Here is a 20,808-nt window from a genome sequence, read left to right as displayed (position 1 = left end):
AAAACGGACTAACACATGAGCTTGCCTCTGGCATCTCCTCTGTGAAGAGTCCAGCATTGACCCTGAGCACTGTCACTTCAAACGCAGGAGACCAGTCCCTCCCTGCACACCCCCTCAGCCCTGTGAGTTACTCTCCTCACTTTGCTGCTTCCCATTCTTGGCGGTATCTCTGGAGAGACTCCTGGCTGTAGCAGTGGGGCTAGGAATGGCCTTGGGGACAGGCGTCACAGTTCTCCCTGGGCCTGATGGAGAGGGCTCTGGGTTCTCTGGATTCCTGAAGGGACGTGGAGCAGATTCCCATCATGCTGTGGCGGGGAGTCTGTGCTATTCTTCCAGCCAAGAGGAGAGGACATCCCGAGATCACCACAAATTCTGGGATGAAGGCTGCCTGAGGAAATGAAGCAAACACACACAAATACACAAAGACATACAAATACACACACACACTTATACATACGTGCACACACACATTCTTCTGTGGGTAAGCTTGTGCTTCAGCTACTTTGGGCAGGAGAGCAGGGGGGTTTTATTCTATCTGTCATTGCCTTCACGCCCCAATGCTGGAAACATACTGAAGCCATTGCTCCCCCTTCAGATGATCTGAAAATCCCTGTTTCAGTTCACTTTGAAAACACCCCTCACTCTCAACAACAGAGGGTTGGTTATTCTGCAGAACTCATTCTTTAACAGCAGGCCTGCTGCTGCTCCAGCTGCAATTCTTTTCCCCTTCATGAAGGCTGCCAGGAATGAAAAGGGGAGGGAAAAGAAGTGGGTGGTGGCAGGAGGCTGGGCCAGGGAAGAGTGGGACCCCGCAGGCTCCAGCCTGAGGACTCCTCTCTCGGGCTCTCTCCCCTGTTGTGAATGCTTCTGCTGAAAGCCACTGGGTGAGTGCAGGGACAGAGAGCCGCTGGGCTGGCACAGGGCCTCGTGGTGGTGGTGGTGGTAGGAGGGCTGCTCTGGGTTCTCGAGAGGCTTCTCCAACTCTGACATGATCATACCTGGGGATATTATCAAAATTCAGATATGACTTAGGAGGCCCGGGATATGGCCCAAGATTCTGCATGCCTGGTGATGCCAGTGTTGCTGCTCTGTTGCCACACTGGATAAAAGCATCTAGAAGGTATTCCAGGCCAGATGGGGTGGGCATTCCCTGCCTCATACCTTAACTCTTTGACATGGATTCTGCCACCAACAGAATCCTGGACATTTTCTCCCAAGAGATGATAAGAAAAATTCACACCAAAATCATGATGGAATTTCAAACTCTGTTTGGATATTAGAAAATTTCTCCAAACCCTGGCCTTTCCTTCGTCTCCCAACTCTTGAGCTCACAGGTGTTGCTTCACTGACTAAAATCCTGACAGAGCTCCAATTCTGCTACCTCTCAGACAACTTTATTTGCAAGCTGTTTCTCTACTCAGAAACAGGGGTGTCCCTTCAGCTGAGCTTTTCCAACAATGCTGAGCTGGGGGCTTTGGTACATCTCCCCCTCCTTCTCAGCCTCAGCTCTCTAGGCCCTGAAGTTTGACCTGGGGGCCCTGTCCACTGTGGGGCAAAGCTGCAGATGTTTTGGTGAGAGGAGGATATAGGTCTTACGGAAAGAGAAAGGTGAGCTGGAGACAGCTGGACCAGATCGGAGAGACCACAGGGTCCCAGAAAAGCAGGGGGTAATGGGGTAGGAGGCTATCATACAGGGATGTCCCTTTGGTATGCAGACTTTGGGAGAGAAAGCACAGTTTTGTCTGAATCCTCCAGAAGGCCCTGAAAGCATGGGAAATAAGCATTGTGTTGGCAATAACAGCTGCAGGTGAAGGCAGGTGAATGACAAGGAACGGTGCTTAGGGTTAGATATGAGAGCTCCAAACCAAGGGGCCTTAGGCAGGTCCTTTTGTTCTACTGTTGCCCCTCTCTCCTTTCCAAAACCCCAAAGCTCTGTGGTGAGCTCTGGAGACCTCAGCTTAGTTCTGAGAGCCTCTGAGAGGATTTAGGTGTCTCTTCATGGGCCTGGGGTGGGAATGGGAGATACAGAAAGAAAGGGGACACTAGATAGGGCCTCTGGAAATGATTTGAACTCCTGACCCTTGAAATATGTCAGACCCACCCTGTGTGAAATTCCATGTCTGCTGGAAATGTGCTGGAAATGTGTTTAGAGCGTGCTGGACCTGCACTTCGAAATAAAACAAGGCTGACAGCAAGACTTGAGAATTTACCTAATGATCATCTAGTCTGATAGCTCTCAAGAGAGGAAGGACAGAAACCCTCAGAGCCCTGGGGATGCTTCCCATAAATCCAGGGACCCCCCTAGACTTGTAGCAGGATGAGTCGCAGACAAAACTCCTCAGACACCGGATTAAAGAAGGAAGAGGTTTTTTATTCGGCCGGGAGCATCGGCAGACTCGCGTCTTAAGAGCTGAGTTCCCGAAAAAGAAATTCCTAGCCCTTTTAAGGGCTTATAACTCTAAGGGGTCTACGTGAAAGAGTCATAATAGATCAAGTAAGCGTGAGGAGCGTGACTGGGGGCTACATACATCAGCTAACAGTACAAAAAGTTTTACAGTGCTTTCTCATACAATGTCTGGAATTTACAGATAACACCAGTAGTTTTGGTCAGGGGTTAATATTATTATTATTTTAACCACCAAGGCCAGGTGGTGGCACCAAGGTCATCTAGCTATTTATCTTACTTCTGTTTCTTTCCAACTTTTTGCTTTCTCCATTTTCTCCTGTCTTATAAACTAGGGAAAAGGGGAGGTTGGGGAGAAACTGGGAAGGACAACAGGAGAAATGGTGGTCTCGTACCATAGACTTACAAGGTGGGACAGGGCTGCAGGTATCCTCACAGATGGGGCTGGTTGAGGGAGGATGCGTGACCAACTTAGATGAACTCAAACTCTGACTCTTAATGGCTCAAAATATAGTGTCTTGCAGTTGGTGGATGATGACATATTTCTCTGGTCAATTGAGACCCTTAGAATGGTCCCTGGGACTCATCTCAACCCATCCTTCTGACTGAGACCACAGGGGTTGTCCGAATTACAGGGAAGATAATTTGGGGAACAAATCCTTGAAGAAGCAGGAAAGGTGAGACTCAAGGACACAGATTTGGAAGGGAGAGTAGACTTGGATAACTGTAGGTCCACTTCTTTCTCTACAATGTTAGAAAAGGAAGTAAATATTAAGATAAGAGAAAGTAGTATCTGTGGGGTTTCACATCAGTGTCTCTATTTTCTCTTTGGAGTAAGAGGTTTTCGTGGTGTCTTAGTCTGTTTGGGCCGCTATAACAAAATACCTTAGAAAGGGTAATTCATAAATAAAAGATATTTATTTCTCAAAGTTCTGGAGGCTGAGAAGTCCATGATCCAGGCACCAGCAGATTCAGTGTCTGGCAAGGGCTTGTTCCTCTTAGATGACACCTACTGTGTATCCTCACACAGTGGGAAGGGGTGGAGGGGTTCCCTGGAGCATCTTTTATAAGAGTACTAATCTCATTCATGAAGGTTCTTCCCTCAAGGCTTAATCACCTCTGGTTTGATATGGTTTGTTTGTTCCCACCAAATCTCATGATGAAATTTAATCCCTATAGTTTGATGGTGTTGGGAGGGGGGTCTAGAGGGAGATTCCTAGGAGGTTGGGTCCTGGGGGCAGATTCGTCATGAATAACTTGGTGCCATTCTTGTGGCAGTGAGTGGGTTATCGCTTCTGTGAAACTGGATTCGTTCTCGAGGGAATGGATTAGTTCCCTCAAGAGTGGGTTGTTGTAAAGCCACGATGCCCCTTGGGTTTGGTCCCTCTTCCCCTTTGACCTTCCCTGCCATGTTTTGACACAGTATGGAAACCCTCAACAGAAGCTAAGCAGATTCGCAGGCTGCAGAACTGTGAGCCAAATAAACCTCTTTATAAATCACCTAGCCTCAGGTACTCCTTTGTGGCAACACAAAACGGACTAAGACACCTGGTAAAGGCTCCACCTCTTAATACTATCACACTGAGTACAGCACTTCCACCTTATCTGTGGGAGATATGTTCCAAGACCTCCAGTGGATGCCTGAAATTGTGGATAGTACCAAACTCCATATATACTGTTTTTTTTCCCATATGTACATCCCTATGATAAAGTTTAATTACAATTTAGCATGGTAAGAGATTAACAACAATAACTACTAAGAAAATAGAACAATTGTGGCTGGGCGTGGTGGCTCACGCCTGTAATCCCAGCACTTTGGGAGGCCAAGGCAGGTGGATCACAAGGTCAGGAGATTGAGACAATCCCGGCCAACATGGTGACCCTGTTTCTACTAAAATACAAAAAATTAGCCTGGCGTGGTGGTGCGCCCCTATAGTCCCAGCTACTCAGCAGGCTGAGGCAGGGGAATCGCTTGAACCCGGGAGGCAGAGATTGCAGTGAGCCGAGATTGCGCCAGTGCACTCCAGCCTGGTGACAGAGTGAGACTCCGTCTCAAAAAAAAAAAAAAAAAAAAAGAAAGAAATAGAACGACTGGAACAATTGTAACAATATGCCGGCATCACTACTCTTGCTTTTTGGGGCTATTCTTAAAATAAGGGTTACTTGAACGAGTACTGATAGTTGATCTGATAACCAAAATGGTGATTAAGTCACAAACCGGCAAGGAGCGTCTACAGCGTGGATACCCTGGACAAAGGGATGATTCACATCCTGGGTGGGATGATGTGAGATTTCATAGTGCTACTCAGAACAGCACACAATTTAAAACATTAATTTTGTATTTCTGGAATTTTCCATTTAATATTTTTGGACCTCGGTTGACTGTGGGTAACTGAAACTGTAGAAAGTGGAACCGCAGATAAGAGGGGGACTACTGTATTAGCTTCTAACATATAAATCTTGATCATCATTCAGACCATACCACATGGTCTTCTGAGTGTGAGGGTAACCATACGAGTGAGAATTTAGGCTAAATGGGGATGGTTTGAAACAGCTGCTGGGCATCGGGGAAGACATCTGATTAGGACAAATATAGAGATGGTGAACTTGGGCTTGTAGCATTGTGGTATTTTGGCTGGGGAACAGAGGGATTTCTGAAACCTATCCTTGATCATGGTCACCTGCCACCATGAGGGAGATATATGCCCAAGGAACAATGGCAAGTGGGGGTCAAAATCTGAATTTCTATCTAGTCAGTTCTGGCTCTGGCCCCAAATCCTATAGCATGTAATTCTGGTAAATTCTGCTGGGTTACCTTCCAAATGTTCTCTTCTTCCTCAGCTTGTAAGGCCTAAGAGCATCAGACTAAAGCAAGCCTCGATGCTTGCTCTGTTCATTTCATCCATCACATCTAGCCCCATAATCTAACTACCTCTCAACTTTACCACTGTGATGGGAGAGGAGGACATCCAGACACACCTGTGATCATCCAAGGGCATGGAGGCAGAGAAAAGAAGACAGCAAGAGAATGCATATTCCCTCTCAGCATCAGCACTGATTTGCTTAAGATGATGCTGTAGGAGCACCAGGCCTGGCAGCCATCAGCTGGGGAAGCAATAGCTTTCAAAGGAAAATTAACGAAACATCCCAGTCTACTGTCTTACGTTTAGCCTTTGGGAAAGAGAGAGACGGAGGGAAGGAGGGAAAGAGAGAGATGAAGATGTACCCTGGTCTCTCCAACCTGAGAGTTCCTCTCCACTCCAGCAGTACAGAAGGGGAGGGCAGAAGAGAGAGCCACAGCACACACACTCACTGTTATTATTTTACATAGATGATTTCATTAAGTAGTAAAGAGGCGCAATCAGAGTCTTGGTATTTAATCAGTCAGATACTTGGAGAGGAATAAAATAGCTTGCCTTCAGTGATCCTTGGATTAGGAGTGACAAGGCGGACTGGAGCTCCCTCTGAAGGACAGTGAACAACATTGATCTCTTGTCCTCTGCTCCAAAACAGGATGTGTGGCAGGTTCCTGCGGCGGCTGCTGGCAGAGGAGAGCTGGCACTCCACCCCCGTGGGGCGCCTCTTGCTTCCCGTGCTCCTGGGATTCCGCCTTGTGCTGCTGGCTGCCGGTGGGCCTGGAGTCTATGGCGATGAGCAGAGTGAATTCGTGTGTCACACCCAGCAGCCGGGCTGCAAGGCTGCCTGCTTTGATGCCTTCCAACCCCTCTCCCCGCTGCGTTTCTGGGTCTTCCAGGTCATCTTGGTGGCTGTACCCAGCACCCTCTATATGGGTTTCACTCTGTATCATGTGATCTGGCACTGGGAATTATCAGGAAAGGGGAAGGAGGAGGAGACCCTTATCCAGGGAGGGGAGGGCAACACAGATGCCCCAGGGACTGGAAGCCTCAGGCTGCTCTGGGCTTATGTGGCTCAGCTAGGGGCTCGACTTGTCCTGGAGGGGGCAGCCCTGGGGTTGCAGTACCATCTGTATGGGTTCCAGATGCCCAGCTCCTTTGCATGTCGCCGAGAACCTTGCCTTGGTAGTATAACCTGCAATCTGTCCCGCCCCTCTGAGAAGACCATTTTCCTAAAGACCATGTTTGGACTCAGCGGTTTCTGTCTCTTGTTTACTTTTTTGGAGCTTGTGCTTCTGGGTTTGGGGAGATGGTGGAGGACCTGGAAGCACAAATCTTCCTCTTCTAAACACTTCCCAACTTCAGAGAGAACCAGAAGACACAAGAAAGCAACTGATAGCCTCCCAGTGGTGGAAACCAAAGAGCAATTTCAAGAAGCAGGTGAGAAGGACACGCTCTCTTCCTGTAACTGATGTCTGTGTCCTGATGATCTCCTCTGGTGGCAGGTCCCTCACCTTTCTGGGAAGTACAACTTCTGCATGTTACAAAGTAGGTAACCAGGTTCTAGGCAGATGTGTTCTGACCGCCACTCCCAGCCCTTTCCTTTGTTCTCTCTTGCTCTCAAAATCTATCCCAATGTCCATCCCCATCAACTTGATGGTTCCTTCCAGCGCACAAGGACAAGAGTGCTAGTCCATTGTCCCTCCTGAACTTCCATTTAGGTCTCTCTCCACTTAGGAAAAATCTCAGCTTCTTCTTGATTCTCTACTTTGCAGAGTTATAAAGACACCTGGCTTGCCTGAAAGAAACCTTGTGATTGAATCTTCTTCCCAACATCCAGTGAGTGGGAATTCATGTCTGTGACAAATTAGAGGCTGTTGAAGGACCTCTAAGGGCCCCGTGGGCCATGTAGTCTAAAGCATTTCCTGACTGTGCCTTTTCACTGGAATCTTCTGGTGTCAGCATCACAATTTTTATGGGCTTGGTTCAAGAGTCAGCCAGCAGAAGCCTCCCTAAACTGTGTCTCTCCCCTGCCCTGCTCAGCAAATATTGATGACTGCTGCTGGCATTCCTGTTGCTGAAGATAATGCCCCTTCCTGTCTCAGTGGCTTCATTTACCTCTTTTCTGTTTTTCCACATTCTCTGCTCCCCTTATCATCAAAGTTTTGTAAATGAATGCCCCTCAGACCTGCAGCACATGTCATAAGTCAGAAACTCTGGGCTTCAAGCATATATAAGTCAGTGTCTTTTAACATCTATAGATTTATTCAAATGCCCGGCCATATCCTTAAGGAAGATTACTGTGAATTCAGGGGCTTAGGCCCCCTTGATCACTGATAGCTCTGATTTCTGCTCAATTCTCATTCTTTATTTCTGCAGTTCTCGTTGCAGCTGTTACAATTGTCTCCAGCACAGCAGCAACTCATGCTGGACCAAGTTCCTACTCTTTAAGTTCATAACCCTCAATACCACACAGAAAAGGCAGTAGAGCTCTACTGCTGATTTGCCGATTTGGGAGTAACAGCAAAGGAGGCTGATATCACAGTGTGATTCGGCGGATAATTGCAATCTGAATATCAGTCTTCTCGAGTCTCTTAGTCATTTCTGTTGGACAGTGTTGTTCTACCCTTTTTTTTTTTTTAACAGAACGCTGCCCCCTTAGTTTTCTCTTGCCCTGAAATTCTCAACAAAAGCAGTTATCTATTTTTTTTTCTCTTTCTGAATCCCAAGTTATCCCCAAGTAAGTTAGGGGATCCCAAGGGATGCTTTGGCAATAGCTAGGAATTTTTTTTTTCTTCTTGCTACACAAGTGCTTCATAAGAATTCCTCATCCACTGTAGCCAGAGCCCAGCCAACGTGACCAAGGAAAAACGCAAATGGCATCATTTGGAATTCTTCCTTATACCACCCCCTTTTAAAACAGCTTTATTGAGATATAATTCATACACCATATAATTTATCCACTTAAAGTGAGGCAGGAGAATAGGTTCTGGAGGAAGGGAACCTAAGGCTGTTTCACGCCAACTTCCTAGGACTAAATTGAAAGGAAAACTCTAACTTTCCTTGCCTAAGTAACACAAAGACCAGAGGCTACTCCCTTTGCAACACCCCCACCTTTTCTGCGCAGCAGATGGGAAATTGCCTGTCCCCAACAAATCAGGCTGTTTGCAGATGAGTCTCCCTTTGCAACTTCGTAACTTCATCCTACCCTCTGATTGGTTGCTTTCTGCAAAGCATGAACTGGCCAAAGGGAAACTTATAGTGGGTATTGGGACCCAAGAAGATTCTGTATCCGGGCCCTTGAGCCGCTGCTTGGATTGCTCCCACACTGTGGAGTGTACTTTGGTTTTCAATAAATCCCTGCTTTCGTTCTTTTGTTGCTTTATCCTTTCTTGGCTTTGCTAGGAATTTTGTCCAATTCCTTGTTCAAAATGCCAAGAACCTGGACAACTCGCAGTCATGATCCTCTATCAGTGACAAAAGTATACAATTAAATAGGCTTTAGTATATTCAGAGTTGTATACCCATCAACACTACCAATTTAATAACATTTTCATCAACTTAAAAAACCCTACCCTCTCATGTTACTCTCAACCTCTTATTAGCACCCAAAACATGCAACCATCATATGGTTTTGTCTCAATTGGTTTTCCTACTCTTTCATACAAATGGAATCATGCAATATGCGGTCTTTCATGTCTGGCTTCTTTCACTGAGCATAACTTGAGGTTCATTCATGTTGTGGCATGTTTCAGTATTACATTCCTTTATATAGTTGAGTGTTATTCTGCTGTTAGAATATAGCACATTTTGTTTAAGGATTTACCACATTTTGTTTATACATTCTTCAGTTTCTGGACATTTGGGTTGTTTCCATTTTTTGGCTCTTATGACCACTGCTGCTATGAACATATGTGTACCACTTTTTTTTTTTTTTTCTTTTTTTGGGATGGAGTCTCACTCTGTTACCCAGACTGGAGTGCAGTGGTGTGATCTTGGCTCATTGCAACCTCCACTTCCTGGGTTCAAGCAATTCTCCTGCTTCAGCGTCCTGAGTACCTGGGACTACAGGTGCGCACCACCACACCCAGTGAATTTTTGTATTTTTTGTAGAGACAGGGTTTTGCCATGTTGGCCAGGCTGGTCTCAAACTCCTGACCTCAGGTGATCTGCCTGCCTCAGCTTCCCAAAATGCTGGAACAGTCCTGAGCCACCACACCTGGCCCCAGTTTTAGTGTTGTGTGAACACATGTTGTCAGTTCTCTTGGGTAAATAACCAGGAATAGAATGTCTGGGTCATAAGGAAACTCCACGTTTCAACTTTTGAGGAACTGCCAAACTCTTTTCCACAGCAGCTGCACTATTTTTACATTCCTATCAGCAATGTGGGAACACTTTTTATTTATCTATTAAATTCTAGCCATCCTAGTGGGTGTGAAGTGGTATCTCATTGTAGTTTTGATTTGCACTTGCCTAATGGCTAATGACATTGAACATTTTCCATGTGCTTAGTGGTTACTCGTATATCTTCTTTGGAGAAATGTCTATTCAAATCCTTTTCACACTTATAAATAGAATTTTTTTTTGTATTTTTGTTGCTGCATTGTAAGAGCTCTTTATATATTGTGGGTATTAGATACTTATTGTATGTATGATTTCCAAATATCTTCTCCCATTCTATGATTGTCTTTCACTTTCTTGATAGTGATGCACAAAAGTTTTAAATTTTAATGAAGTCTAACATCCAATTTTTTCTTTTGTTGCTTATGATTTTTGTGTACTACCTAAGAAACTATTGCCTAATTCACAGCCATAAAGATTTATGCCTATGTTTCCATAAGACTTTTATAGTTTCAGCTTTTACATTTAGGTCTCTGGTTGGTTTTGAGTTAATTTTTGTGTATGGTGTAAGATAAATGTCAAACTTTTTTTGCATGTGTATATTCAGTTGTCTTAGCACTATTTCTTTTTAAAAAACTTTTTTATTTAAATGGGTACATAGTAGGTTATGTATTTATGGGGTATACAAGGTATTTTGATACAGGTATGCAATGTGTAATAATCACGTCAGGGTAAATGGGGTATTTATCACCTCAAGCCTTCAGCCTTTGTTATAAACAATCCAATTATACTAGTTATCTTATAATGTACATTATTTTTTACTATAATCACACTGTTGTGCTATCAACTACTAATTCTTACTCATTCTATTTTTTGTACCCATTAACCATCTCCACTTTCCCCTACTACCCTTCCCATCCTTGGTAATCATCAGAGAAGATATACAGATAATAAGAAAGCATATGAAAAGATGTTTAACATCATTTATCATTAGAGAAATGAGAATGATTGACTTTAGGGTTAGGGAAGAGAAATACAAGATAAGACTGGAGGATTTTGTAGCAGTAGCAAGTAAGAAAGTGCTACTCCCTCTTCCCCACAAAATGACAGGAGTTTGTCAAAGGGACACAGATGTCAACTGAAGAAGTTCCCAATGGCCAACACAGGAATAATCTGAGCAGTAAAATAAACAACATAGTATTGGATTATACCCAAAGTATAAAATAAGAATCCATGAGTTCATAATATAAATAATTGAATAAACAGGAGATAACTGACAAATTTCTCATGCAGAAGAATGTAGATACTCCACTGCAAGGATGTGAAATATAACTACTCACTTTTTTTTTCTTTTGAGATGGAGTTTTGCTCTTGTCGCCCAGGCTGGAGTGCAATGGCAGGATCACTGCAATCTCTGCCTCCCAGGTTCAAGCAGTTCTCCTGCCTCAGCCTCCTGAGTAGCTGGGATTACAGGCGTGAGCCACCATGCCCACCAACTACTCCCTTTTTAGGCACGGGCTGCACATAGTGACTTCCCACTAAACAGTAAAATAGGGGGAGGGGAAAGAATAACTTTACAGGGGAGAAACCCGTCAAATACTACCTCAGCTGGGTGATCAAGGTTAACATCAACAGTGATAAGCAATGTTGACAGCATGTACCCTGGATATGATGTGATGATGATTTTTGTATTTTCCCATTCTAAAATTTCCATGGGGCTATTCTTTATATTTTCTGTTACTTCTCTGAGACTTTTAAACTTTCCATTTGAATAGCTGCTTTAGAGTCTTGATAATTCCAACATGTGTGGCAACTTACATTCTGCATCTGTTACATTTTTTTCCAACGTGAGTTGAGATTTTCCTGGTTCTTCACCTGCCAATTAATATCGATTGTATCCTGGACAGTTTGAATGTCATTAGGATGCTCTGGGTCTTGGTTAAATTTGGTGGAGGATGTTGATATTTATGTTTTAAAAGGTAATTAACCCATTTGGGTTCAAGTCATAAGTTTTGACCAGCCTTTTGAGGGCTGTGGTTCCCAAGTCAGTTCAGTTTTCAAAGCCTTTGTAGTACTCTTCTGACAGGTCCCACATGGGTGGCACCTAAAGTGTAACCCAGGGTCCTTGGGTTTTTGGGTATGCACTGTGAAAAAGTTACCCACTTATAACTGTTATATCTTGAATTTTTGTTTTAAAAAGTTCCAGGAGGAAGCTCATCCCAGGAAAAACAAAGACCAGTTGGACCCAGAGATGCCTGAGTTGGAGATGAACTTTGGCCAGCTTTCCTCATCACCATACTTAAAATCCTGCCCAAGGAGGAGCTTATTCACCATTTTCTATACATGTGACATATGTAGCAGCATGACCGACAACTGGGACTGTGCTGCCTTGACTCCACCTCTACATACAATGACTCAGCTAACCAGACTAATAAAAGCCATGTTTGCACCATTGCTCAGGGAGGCACTGCTTTGGGGAATTATTCCCAGTGTCCTCCTTACTTATCACAAGTAATAAAATCCCCCTGGGAAATCCTCCTTGGTTGTGGTCATTGGACTGTTACCTGCCAAGCAATTTAACCTATTAATTGTGTGGGTAACAAAAGGCCAGTCTGGGACATGAGATCTGGGTCTATAGTTTAGTTCTCAAAGTCTTTGGCATGCAATTTAGGACCAGATTCATCATACCAAAAATGGGAGATAGTCTCAACAGAATTCTAAAATTACTTAAATATCAGAGGCAGTGTAGAGAAGGAGTACTTGGTGGTATGGTAGGTTTTCTGACGGGAAATAAAAGATGGAGGTAAAATGGAACCAGTCCTTTCTTTCTGAGAATGCAGACTGCACCATTGATCATAACATGAAGCCAAGGCTGTATCTCCCTGAAGAAAGAAATGTAATAAAGGAAACTTTCAGAAATAATAGATCATCTGGAGATGTTGGGTAATGTATTTGGTAAGTTATAACTACCAGGTATCAATACAATAAGCTTAGTTTGAATACAATAAGCTTAGTTTCTTTTTAAAGAATTTATCCTGCTCAGTGTTCTCTGAGCTCCTTGGTTTGGTGTCTCACAAATTTTGGAAATTCTCAGCCATTATTTCTTGATTTTTTTTTTTGAGATGGAGTCTTGCTCTGTCACCCAGGCTGGAGTGCAGTGGTGTGATCTCAGCTCACTGCAAGCTCCACCTCCCGGGTTCACACAATTCTCCTACCTCAGCCTCCCGAGTGGCTGGGACTACAGGTGCCTGCTACCATGCCCGGCTAATTTTTTTGCATTTTTAGTACAGACGGGGTTTCACTGCGTTAGCCAGGACGGTCTCGATCTCCTGACCTCGTGATCTGCCTGCCTCGGCCTCCCCAAGTGCTGGGATTACAGGCGTGAGCCACCGCACCTGGCTATTTCTTGATGTGATATTGATATTTTCCCACCAGTCTTGGATGCTGTGTTCTGTTTCTGTCACTCTTTTTGTGTGTGTGTGTGTGTTTCAGCAATTTTTATTTACCTACCTTCAAGTTTGATTTTTTCTTCAACTGTATTGAGTCTTCTAATGGGCCCATGGAGGGCATTCTTCATCTCTATTATTATATTTTTTTATTTTTATAGTTTCCATTTTATTTTTCCTATAGTTTCCATCTGTTTGCTAAAATCACCCATCTGAGCTTGCATTTTGTTCACCTTTCCCCTTAGGGCCTTCATCACATTAATCACAGTTATTTAAAATTCTCTGATATTTCTAATGTCTATGTCTTATGAGTCTGGTTCTAATGATTGTTTTATCTCTTTGGACTGTGTTTTTTCTTGCCTTTCTGTATGCGTCTTTTTTTCTTTCTGTTAAAAGTTGGTCATGTTGTATTTTTTTTTGCTTAAATTATTTTTTTAATTCCCTCTTCACAGTACGAAGTAAAGATTGTTTTTATGCTTGGAGATGAGTGTGTCTTTCCTTCTGCTAGGACTTTAGTGCTCTTGAGTGCATAGCAGTGGTTCAGTGGTATCAATCTAGTCAGAAATTGGGCTAGGTTTACAGTTTGTTGTTGTGGTTATCCTCAGTGCACAACAGACTTCAAATTTCTCTAGAGATAGCTTATGTGTACGGTGTGGGCTTTATTTTGAAAGTATGTTTTAAAGAGGTCTGTATGGATGTCAACTTGACACAGAGTGGACAGTGGTAATTTGGTAATATATCAACTTTGCTAAGCTAAACTATGTTTCCCAGAATTTCCTTTCCTTTTGTTTCTGGTTAGAATAGCCCAAAAAAGACATGGTTGTGTAAGTCTTGAAGGGGAGAACTGAAGCATCCCTCCAGTTTTATACTTGAAACGGTGGTGCAGGGACACTAGGTGCTACTGCGGCTCATCCACTTTGTCACCAATCAGCTGGTTCACCTTGTTGGCATGGGGCAGAAGCTTTTCCCTGAGTCTTCCTTCAGCTTTTTTTGATTCCTGAGCCGTGTGTGTGTCTAGTCCTGTGGCAAAGAGTGTCAGCTCCTCTAGCAAGGATACTCATATCTTTAAAGTTGGAGACAGTGAAAGAATGACCAGCTCGTGTCTTAGGTTCTAATTCGTTCTTACTCTTCCCTACTTTATGTTCATCTTCCCTTCTTAACTGCTTGCCCTGCGAACATAAAGAAACATAGTGATTCCACTTCTCTGACTGAACCTTGGCTGGTACACAGACTTATAGATATTTTGTGATGGAGAAAAATTGTGAATTAGGGAGCCTCACTTAGTAAAGAAGGAAGGTCATCTCTGGTATGGCAGGAATAAAGACATAAGGATTTTAAGGGATTTACCTGAAAAGATTTAAATGACTACTGTAAGGGGAATAAATACTTTGCAGGAATGCTGAAACTTCTCATCCAATACTTAGGTAGACATACAGACACACAGATGCCATAAACACCCATGGTAAATATCAGTAACTGTTAAGAGCATTCCTTCCTGCTTGGTCCCTATTAAAGAACCAGATCCCTTCTCCATAGAGTATTCCAATTTGCAAAGAAAATCCATTCATTAGTTGTCTAATTTAAATGTTTTAGAAATATTCAGTGGAACTTTCATCAATAACCCCCAAACAGATATCTCAAGAACCCCTTTTTCTAATCATTTAATCATACTACTTAATGAGAAAAATTATTATAGGAAAGGCAGTATTTGATATTGGGACACAAAAAGAATGAAAAATCTGTTAAATAAGCAAAAGCCCATTAGCCTGAGGCTGTCTTGGTACTTGAGTTCCTGTATAACAAAATACAACCTCACTTAGTATGTAAACGAACTGAAGCCTAACTTACTATATTTTTATAGCAAATAGCTGAGTTTCAGCCAATCACAGCCGAGCTTCAGCCAATAATAGACAGCCAACTGATCAGACCATGCCCCAATAAGGCAAATGCCTCATTATATCATTGTCAAATAAGGCAGACACCTAGATGTTAGCTAATCAGGTGACTTCTCTACTTTGCTTCCTATAAAAGCTAGCAGTTCATACTGCTGGACAGAGCTCTCTGAACCTCTTTTGGTTCTGAGTGCTGCCCAATTCATGAACTGTTCTTCGTGCAAATAACTTCTATTAAATTTGTCAGTCCAGAGTTTTTTTTTTTTAAACAAATATTCACAAGAAAAGGAAGAAAGTGGGAAGAATAAAAAGCAAAGCACCTCAGAAACACAAGATCGAAAATCCACTTAAGGGATATAGATAATTCCCTGAAACAGGTAATCATATTATTTGTTGAAAGCCTCCATGGATGTTCTTTGGGATAGCAAAATGGTTGCTACTTTTCAAATTGGATACCGAAAAGGCAATTATCTGCATCTCTGAATCCAAATCATCCCCACGTTAGCCAAACTCCAGGCCTACCAACACAGATCCTTCAGGTCTTCCTGGCCTTCCAGGCCCCTAGGCTGCAGCTCGCCCAGAACTCCTGGGACTCTAGAACTTAAATCGGTCTAACTAGCAGGCAAACACAGACCTGAACCCTCAAACTTGGAAAGAAAGATCAGAGGCAGCTCCCCGGTTGGCTCCCCCAGGGACCACAACGTCCAACTCCAATGCCTTGCCCAAGTCCACTGTAGCTTCCCACAGGCATTTCCGGGTCTCTATAGCTGTTTGGAGGAGCCGCCCACCGGTCCCGTCCTGCCCCGCGCCTAGGCCTGGACCAACCACCTCGCGCTTCCGGCGCGGATACCCAGCAGCTTCCGGTCTTGCGCGCTGAGGTCGGGCAACGTCCGTGCGTTCTTTTGGGTCCTGAACCCCGGAAGAGAAACTGCGCAGTCCCCTTTTGCGTGAGGCGGTGGCGGCGGTTCGGAAGTCGTCTGGCCTCCCCGCGGCCGCTCCAGCTTGCTGGCCACTCCCGCGCCTCACGTCGGACTCCGTCTCCGCGGCAGGGAAGCAGCATGGAAGCTGAGGACCTCCAGGAGGAGTTGACCTGCCCCATCTGCCTGGACTATTTCCAGGACCCGGTGTCCATCGAGTGCGGCCACAACTTCTGCCGCGGTTGCCTGCACCGCAGCTGGGCGTCGGGCGGCGGCCCGTTCCCCTGCCCCGAATGTCGGCACCCATCGGCGCCCGCCGCGCTGCGACCCAACTGGGCCCTGGCCAGGCTGACAGAGAAGACGCAGCGCCGGCGCCTGGGCCCCGTGCCCCCGGGCCTGTGCGGCCGCCACTGGGAGCCGCTGCGGCTCTTCTGCGAGGACGACCAGCGGCCCGTGTGCCTGGTGTGCAGGGAGTCTCAGGAGCACCAGACTCACGCCATGGCACCCATCGACGAGGCCTTCGAGAGCTACCGGGTGAGCTGGCCGTCGCGGTGACTGTGACGGGGCTGTCAGTGTTGCCCTATAAAGTTTACTTAATGCTCCCAAAAGAGCCACGAAGTGGCTGTCATTCCTACTGGAAGCATGAAAAGCCCCTGAAACTCAAAGAAGTTAAGCAAAACACGAATTTCAGAGCTGGGGTTAAAACTGGAATGAGAGGAGGGGAGGTGCAAATCTCAGCAATCATTGTGCAGAATTTTCAATAAACTGGCCCTTGGGGAGCTCATAATAAAGAAAAACATACTGAGAGGGTGTGTGCCGCTGCTGTCCAATAGAAACCACATATGTAATTTAAAATCTTTCTGGTAAGATAAGGAAACGAGGTGACGTTAATTTTAATAATATATTTTATTTAATCTGATTACCCCACATATTCAAAGCTGAGATGAAAATTATCAATGAGATTTTTTTTTTTTTTTTTTCTGAGGCGGAGTCTCACTTTATTGCCCAGGCTGGAGCACAGTGGTTCGGTCTTGGCTCACTGCAACCTCCTCCTCTGGGGTTCAAGCAATTCTCCTGCCTCAGCCTCCCGAGTAGCTGGGATTACAGGCACATGCCACCACACCCGGTTAATTTTTGCTTTTTGGTAGAGAGGGGTTTCACCATGTTGGCCAGGCTGGTCTCGAACTCCTGACCTCAAGTGATCCGCCCCGCTTGGCCTCCCATAGTGCTGGGATTACAGGTGTGAGTCACCGCGCCCGGCCTGAATGAGATATTTTATACTCCATTTTCATAATAGGTCTGAAATTGGTGTGTATTTTACGTTTACAACACATAGCAGTTTGGAATATCCACATTTCAGGTGCTTGTGTGGGTAAGTGGATACTGTATTGGACAGTGCCTGTCTGTATCTGTAAATGTCATAGACAACTGATGATTTGGGAAAAGCCTGGCTTGTTGATGAGGCTGGGTTTTGTTACTAGCTTCCTTCATCAGTTGGGAAAATCATGTAACATTTGAATTTGGGGATTATCTGTCCTATCTCATGGGTTAAGAAGCTTCAGTTGAATAAATCACTTTACCTTACTCTGCTTCAGCCACACTGGCTTTCTTGCTTTTGTTTCAAGTCTGTTCTCTTTCTCTACCCACATCTATCCTTTAGATCCTTTTAGCTTTTAGCTTGAAGACCTTCCCTGATCATCCTTTCCAGAGTAGCCCCACCCCCTCCCATTACTGATGGTGTAACTCCAGTGGTCTCCAGCAGAATTGATATGCAGTAAGTACATGAACACATGAATTTACTTATTTATTTTATTATTATTGTTTTTGAGACGGAGTTTCGCTCTTGTTGCCCAGGCTGGAATGCAGTGGTGAGATCTCAACTCACTGCAACCTCCACCTCCCAGGTTCAAGTGATTCTCCTGCCTCAGCCAACCGAGTAGCTGGGATTACAGGCACCTGCCAGCATGCCCAGCTAATTTTGTATTTTTAGTGAAGACAGGGTTTCACTATGTTGGTCAGGCTGGTCTCGAACTCCTGACCTCAGGTGATCAACCCACTTTGGCCTCCCGAAGTGCTGGGATTACAGGCGTGAGCAACCTTTCCTGGCCAAACACATGAATTTAATGACACAGTGAAAATGTTTGGAAACGTAAACTACTGTACAGTTGTACCAGCTGACTATGAACAGGAAACAGACGCAAAGCTGGACTAGAAAGTGTACGTTCATTCCTTCACTCAGTAACCTTTATTGATGCTTACTATTTGCCAAACATTGTTTTAGAATCTGGACGTAAGTGGATGAGAAAGACATGGGCTTTGTCTTGTAAGGAACTTAAGCATGTAGAACATTAATTTCAGTGTGTGTGAGAGTAGCTGAAGTATTTACCAAGTGTACAGAAGGTCTGAGGTCAGAGTGATCACTGAGGAGTGAGGAAAGGCTCCATTGAGGAGTTAAGTGTGTTAGCTCTTCAAGGGTGAGTAGAGGTAGGAAAGAAGGTATTTCAGGCCAAAGGAACAGCATATTCCAAATGTGGTGGAGTGGGATAGCATGTGGTGTGTGAGAGGACTGGAGGTTGCTCAGTACTTCTGGAGCATGGAGCATGGAAAGGAGGATGGTGGGCCGTGAGCTTGAAGAGAAAGGCAGGGCTTTATCATGAAGAATCTTGTTTGCCATAGTGAAAAGATTGAACTTTCTCTTTCAGGCAGTGGGGAGTTATTAAAGAGTTTTCAGGCAGAGAATGATATGATCAGTTTTTTTGTTTTAGACAGGTAACTTTGACATCCACGTGGATGAATGGAAGAGAAGACTAATTAGGCTGCTGTTGTACCATTTTAAGCAGGAGGTAATAAAGACCTGAATTAGTTCAGGGCGGGGATGATGGAGAGGGAGGGATGGAGTGATAATGAGCTGGAGTTGAATGACTTGGTGATCAATTAGACTTGGTGGGTGAGAGAGAGAGCGGAGTCTTGGATGGTAGTTCAGATTTCTGCTTCAGATGGCAGGTAGATGACTGTCAGGTTAACCGAGGTAAGGTACACAGGAGGAAGCATAGTCTTAGGACAGAAGATCCCATGCTTGTGGAATGTATTGAGTGTGAAGTAATTGTGACAGGAAGTCCAAGGAAGAGGGACAGGAGGTGGGGTGCCTTGGAGGCTAGAGATAATATTTCAGAATCCTCAGCCTATTCTTGAAGTCATGGAAGAAGTAAGAAGATGAGATTCTCCTAGGGGGACCACATAGAGAGTAAAAAAAGGCACAAAGAGAAGCTTGGGAAACACCAATGGTTGGTAGCCAGCAAAAGACATGGAGAGGACCCATCAGATAAATGGAAGGGAAAATACGCTTGTGGGTGGGGGCCGAGGGAAATATAAGTGGACGGGTATTAAAGGGGAACATAGCCCTTAAATCTTCCATCTTCAGCAATAATAGCTATCAGTTGTTCATTACTTCTTAACGTACCACCTACAGTTCTAAGCATTTTTCATATTGTAATTCTTTAATCTTCATAGACATCCTATTAGGTGGATTCTGTTATTCCCTTTTTGAAGATGAGCCAACTGTGCCACAGAGATGTGAGGTTACGTGCCACAGAGATGTGAGGTTACATGCCCCCGAGGTCACAGAGCTAGGAAGTGGCTATGCTTGAACTGAAGTCTTCTAACCCCTAATCCTTTACACTTTTCACTCTGCCACAACTAATCTGAGAAGACTTCTTAGAAGAGGTGGGATTTCAGGATTAAACACAATGGCCCAACAGGACAGGAGTAGATGGGTAAGGGTTACACTGGGATGGGCTGAATGTCACAAGGTTGACTGCATAGGTGTTCAGGAGCCAGGTCACTGGGCAGAATTCCCTGATACCCGCCCATCTCTCCATCCTCCTCTGCTTAGTCACTGCCCTATTCAACCACCTTTCATTCCATCCCCACCCCAAGTTAGTTAGAAAAACATAAACTCCCTCTGGGTGAAGCTGCTCTATTTCCAAGCATCCCATTCTCAGCATATACTCAGATGGATGGACTATGTTTTAAAAGTTGGACAGTTGGAAGTTCCCTAAATCCATGGAAAATATCCCCATCCTATACCCATTATGGTGAGGGGAGAAAAAGAGAAAAGAGAAAGAGAAATAGCTTCATAAATCTCTGGATGCAAATTGTTTGCATGGAAAAGGCCTCCAAGCGCAGCTCTTTTTTCCTTCATGCCTGACTCTAGGAGCTAATCCCTCCATTCTGTTAATTAATTTAGGATGTTTATTGAGCACTGGTTTTGTGTCAGATGCTGTGGCGCAGCACCAGATGCAGCACTGGGAATCCAGTGGTGAACAAGACAGGTAAAGGCTTTCCATGGAGCTCACAGTCCAGATGGGCTGAGGGTGGGAGGTAGACAACAGACAGACAAATAAATGAAATAATCACAGATGATGATGGCATGCTGGGAAAGAAAAAGAAAGTGCTAGCCTAGGCCAGGCGCAGTGGCTCACGCTTGTAATCCCAGCACTTTGGGAGGCTGAGGCACGAGGATCCCTTGAGGTCAGGAGTTTTGAGACCAGCTTGGCCAACATGGTGAAACCCTGTCTTTACTAGAAATACAAAAATCAGCTAGGTGTGGCGGTGGGCACCTGTAATCCCAGCTAGTTGGGAGGCTGAGGCAGAATTGGTTGAATCCGGGAGGCGGAGGTTGCAGTGAGCCGAGATCATGTCACTGCACTTCAGCCTGGGTGACACAGCAAGACTCCGTCTCAAAAAAAAAAAAAGAAAAAAAGAAAAAGTGCTATGCCAGAGAAGGAGCAGGGGCTTCAATCAGGTGAGCAGTCTTCTCTTAGGAGGTGACATTGCAGCTGAAACTTGCTGGATGCAGAGTCTGCCATCTGAGGAACTGTGGGAAGAGGCCCTGAGGCTGGGGAGAGCTGGATATGTTTATGGGTTAGGAAGAAGGTCTCTGCACCTGGAGGA

At 44.7% G+C, this 20,808-nt stretch overlaps 2 protein-coding genes across 3 annotated transcripts in view; both read left to right on the top strand.

Annotated features, from left to right (window-relative positions):
- The first annotated feature begins 5,918 nt into the window (after nucleotides 1–5,918).
- GJC3 (gap junction protein gamma 3) lies at nucleotides 5,919–11,866 on the top strand. The gene is made up of 2 exons (XM_054497214.1): nucleotides 5,919–6,699; nucleotides 11,801–11,866. The coding sequence occupies exons 1-2, from the start codon at nucleotides 5,919–5,921 to the stop codon at nucleotides 11,857–11,859; spliced, it is 840 nt and encodes a 279-aa protein (XP_054353189.1). The 3' UTR covers nucleotides 11,860–11,866.
- Nucleotides 11,867–15,805: 3,939 nt separating this feature from the next.
- TRIM4 (tripartite motif containing 4) overlaps nucleotides 15,806–20,808 on the top strand; it is a 29,703-nt gene continuing 24,700 nt past the window's right edge. The window contains exon 1 of one of the 2 annotated variants that reach the window (XM_054497209.2): nucleotides 15,806–16,389. In XM_054497209.2, coding sequence (XP_054353184.1) covers nucleotides 15,997–16,389 — 393 coding nt within the window. In that variant the 5' untranslated portion in view covers nucleotides 15,806–15,996. The remainder of the gene's footprint in view (nucleotides 16,390–20,808) is intronic. The other variant, XM_054497210.2, reaches the window with a different exon arrangement.

The sequence above is a fragment of the Pongo pygmaeus genome, chromosome 6 (genome assembly GCF_028885625.2).
Source record: "Pongo pygmaeus isolate AG05252 chromosome 6, NHGRI_mPonPyg2-v2.0_pri, whole genome shotgun sequence".
NCBI classification, from domain to species: domain Eukaryota; kingdom Metazoa; phylum Chordata; class Mammalia; order Primates; family Hominidae; genus Pongo; species Pongo pygmaeus.
Note: the sequence above shows the minus strand (reverse complement) of the source record. Positions and strands in the feature narration are given on the sequence as shown.

Excerpts from the sequence above, each read along its gene's own strand:
- GJC3 (XM_054497214.1), top strand. The coding sequence starts at position 5,919 with ATGTGTGGCAGGTTCCTGCGGCGGCTGCTGGCAGAGGAGAGCTGGCAC. Across the intron at positions 6,700-11,800 it reads AGAGCAATTTCAAGAAGCAG|TTCCAGGAGGAAGCTCATCC; the intron begins GTGAGAAGGACA and ends TGTTTTAAAAAG.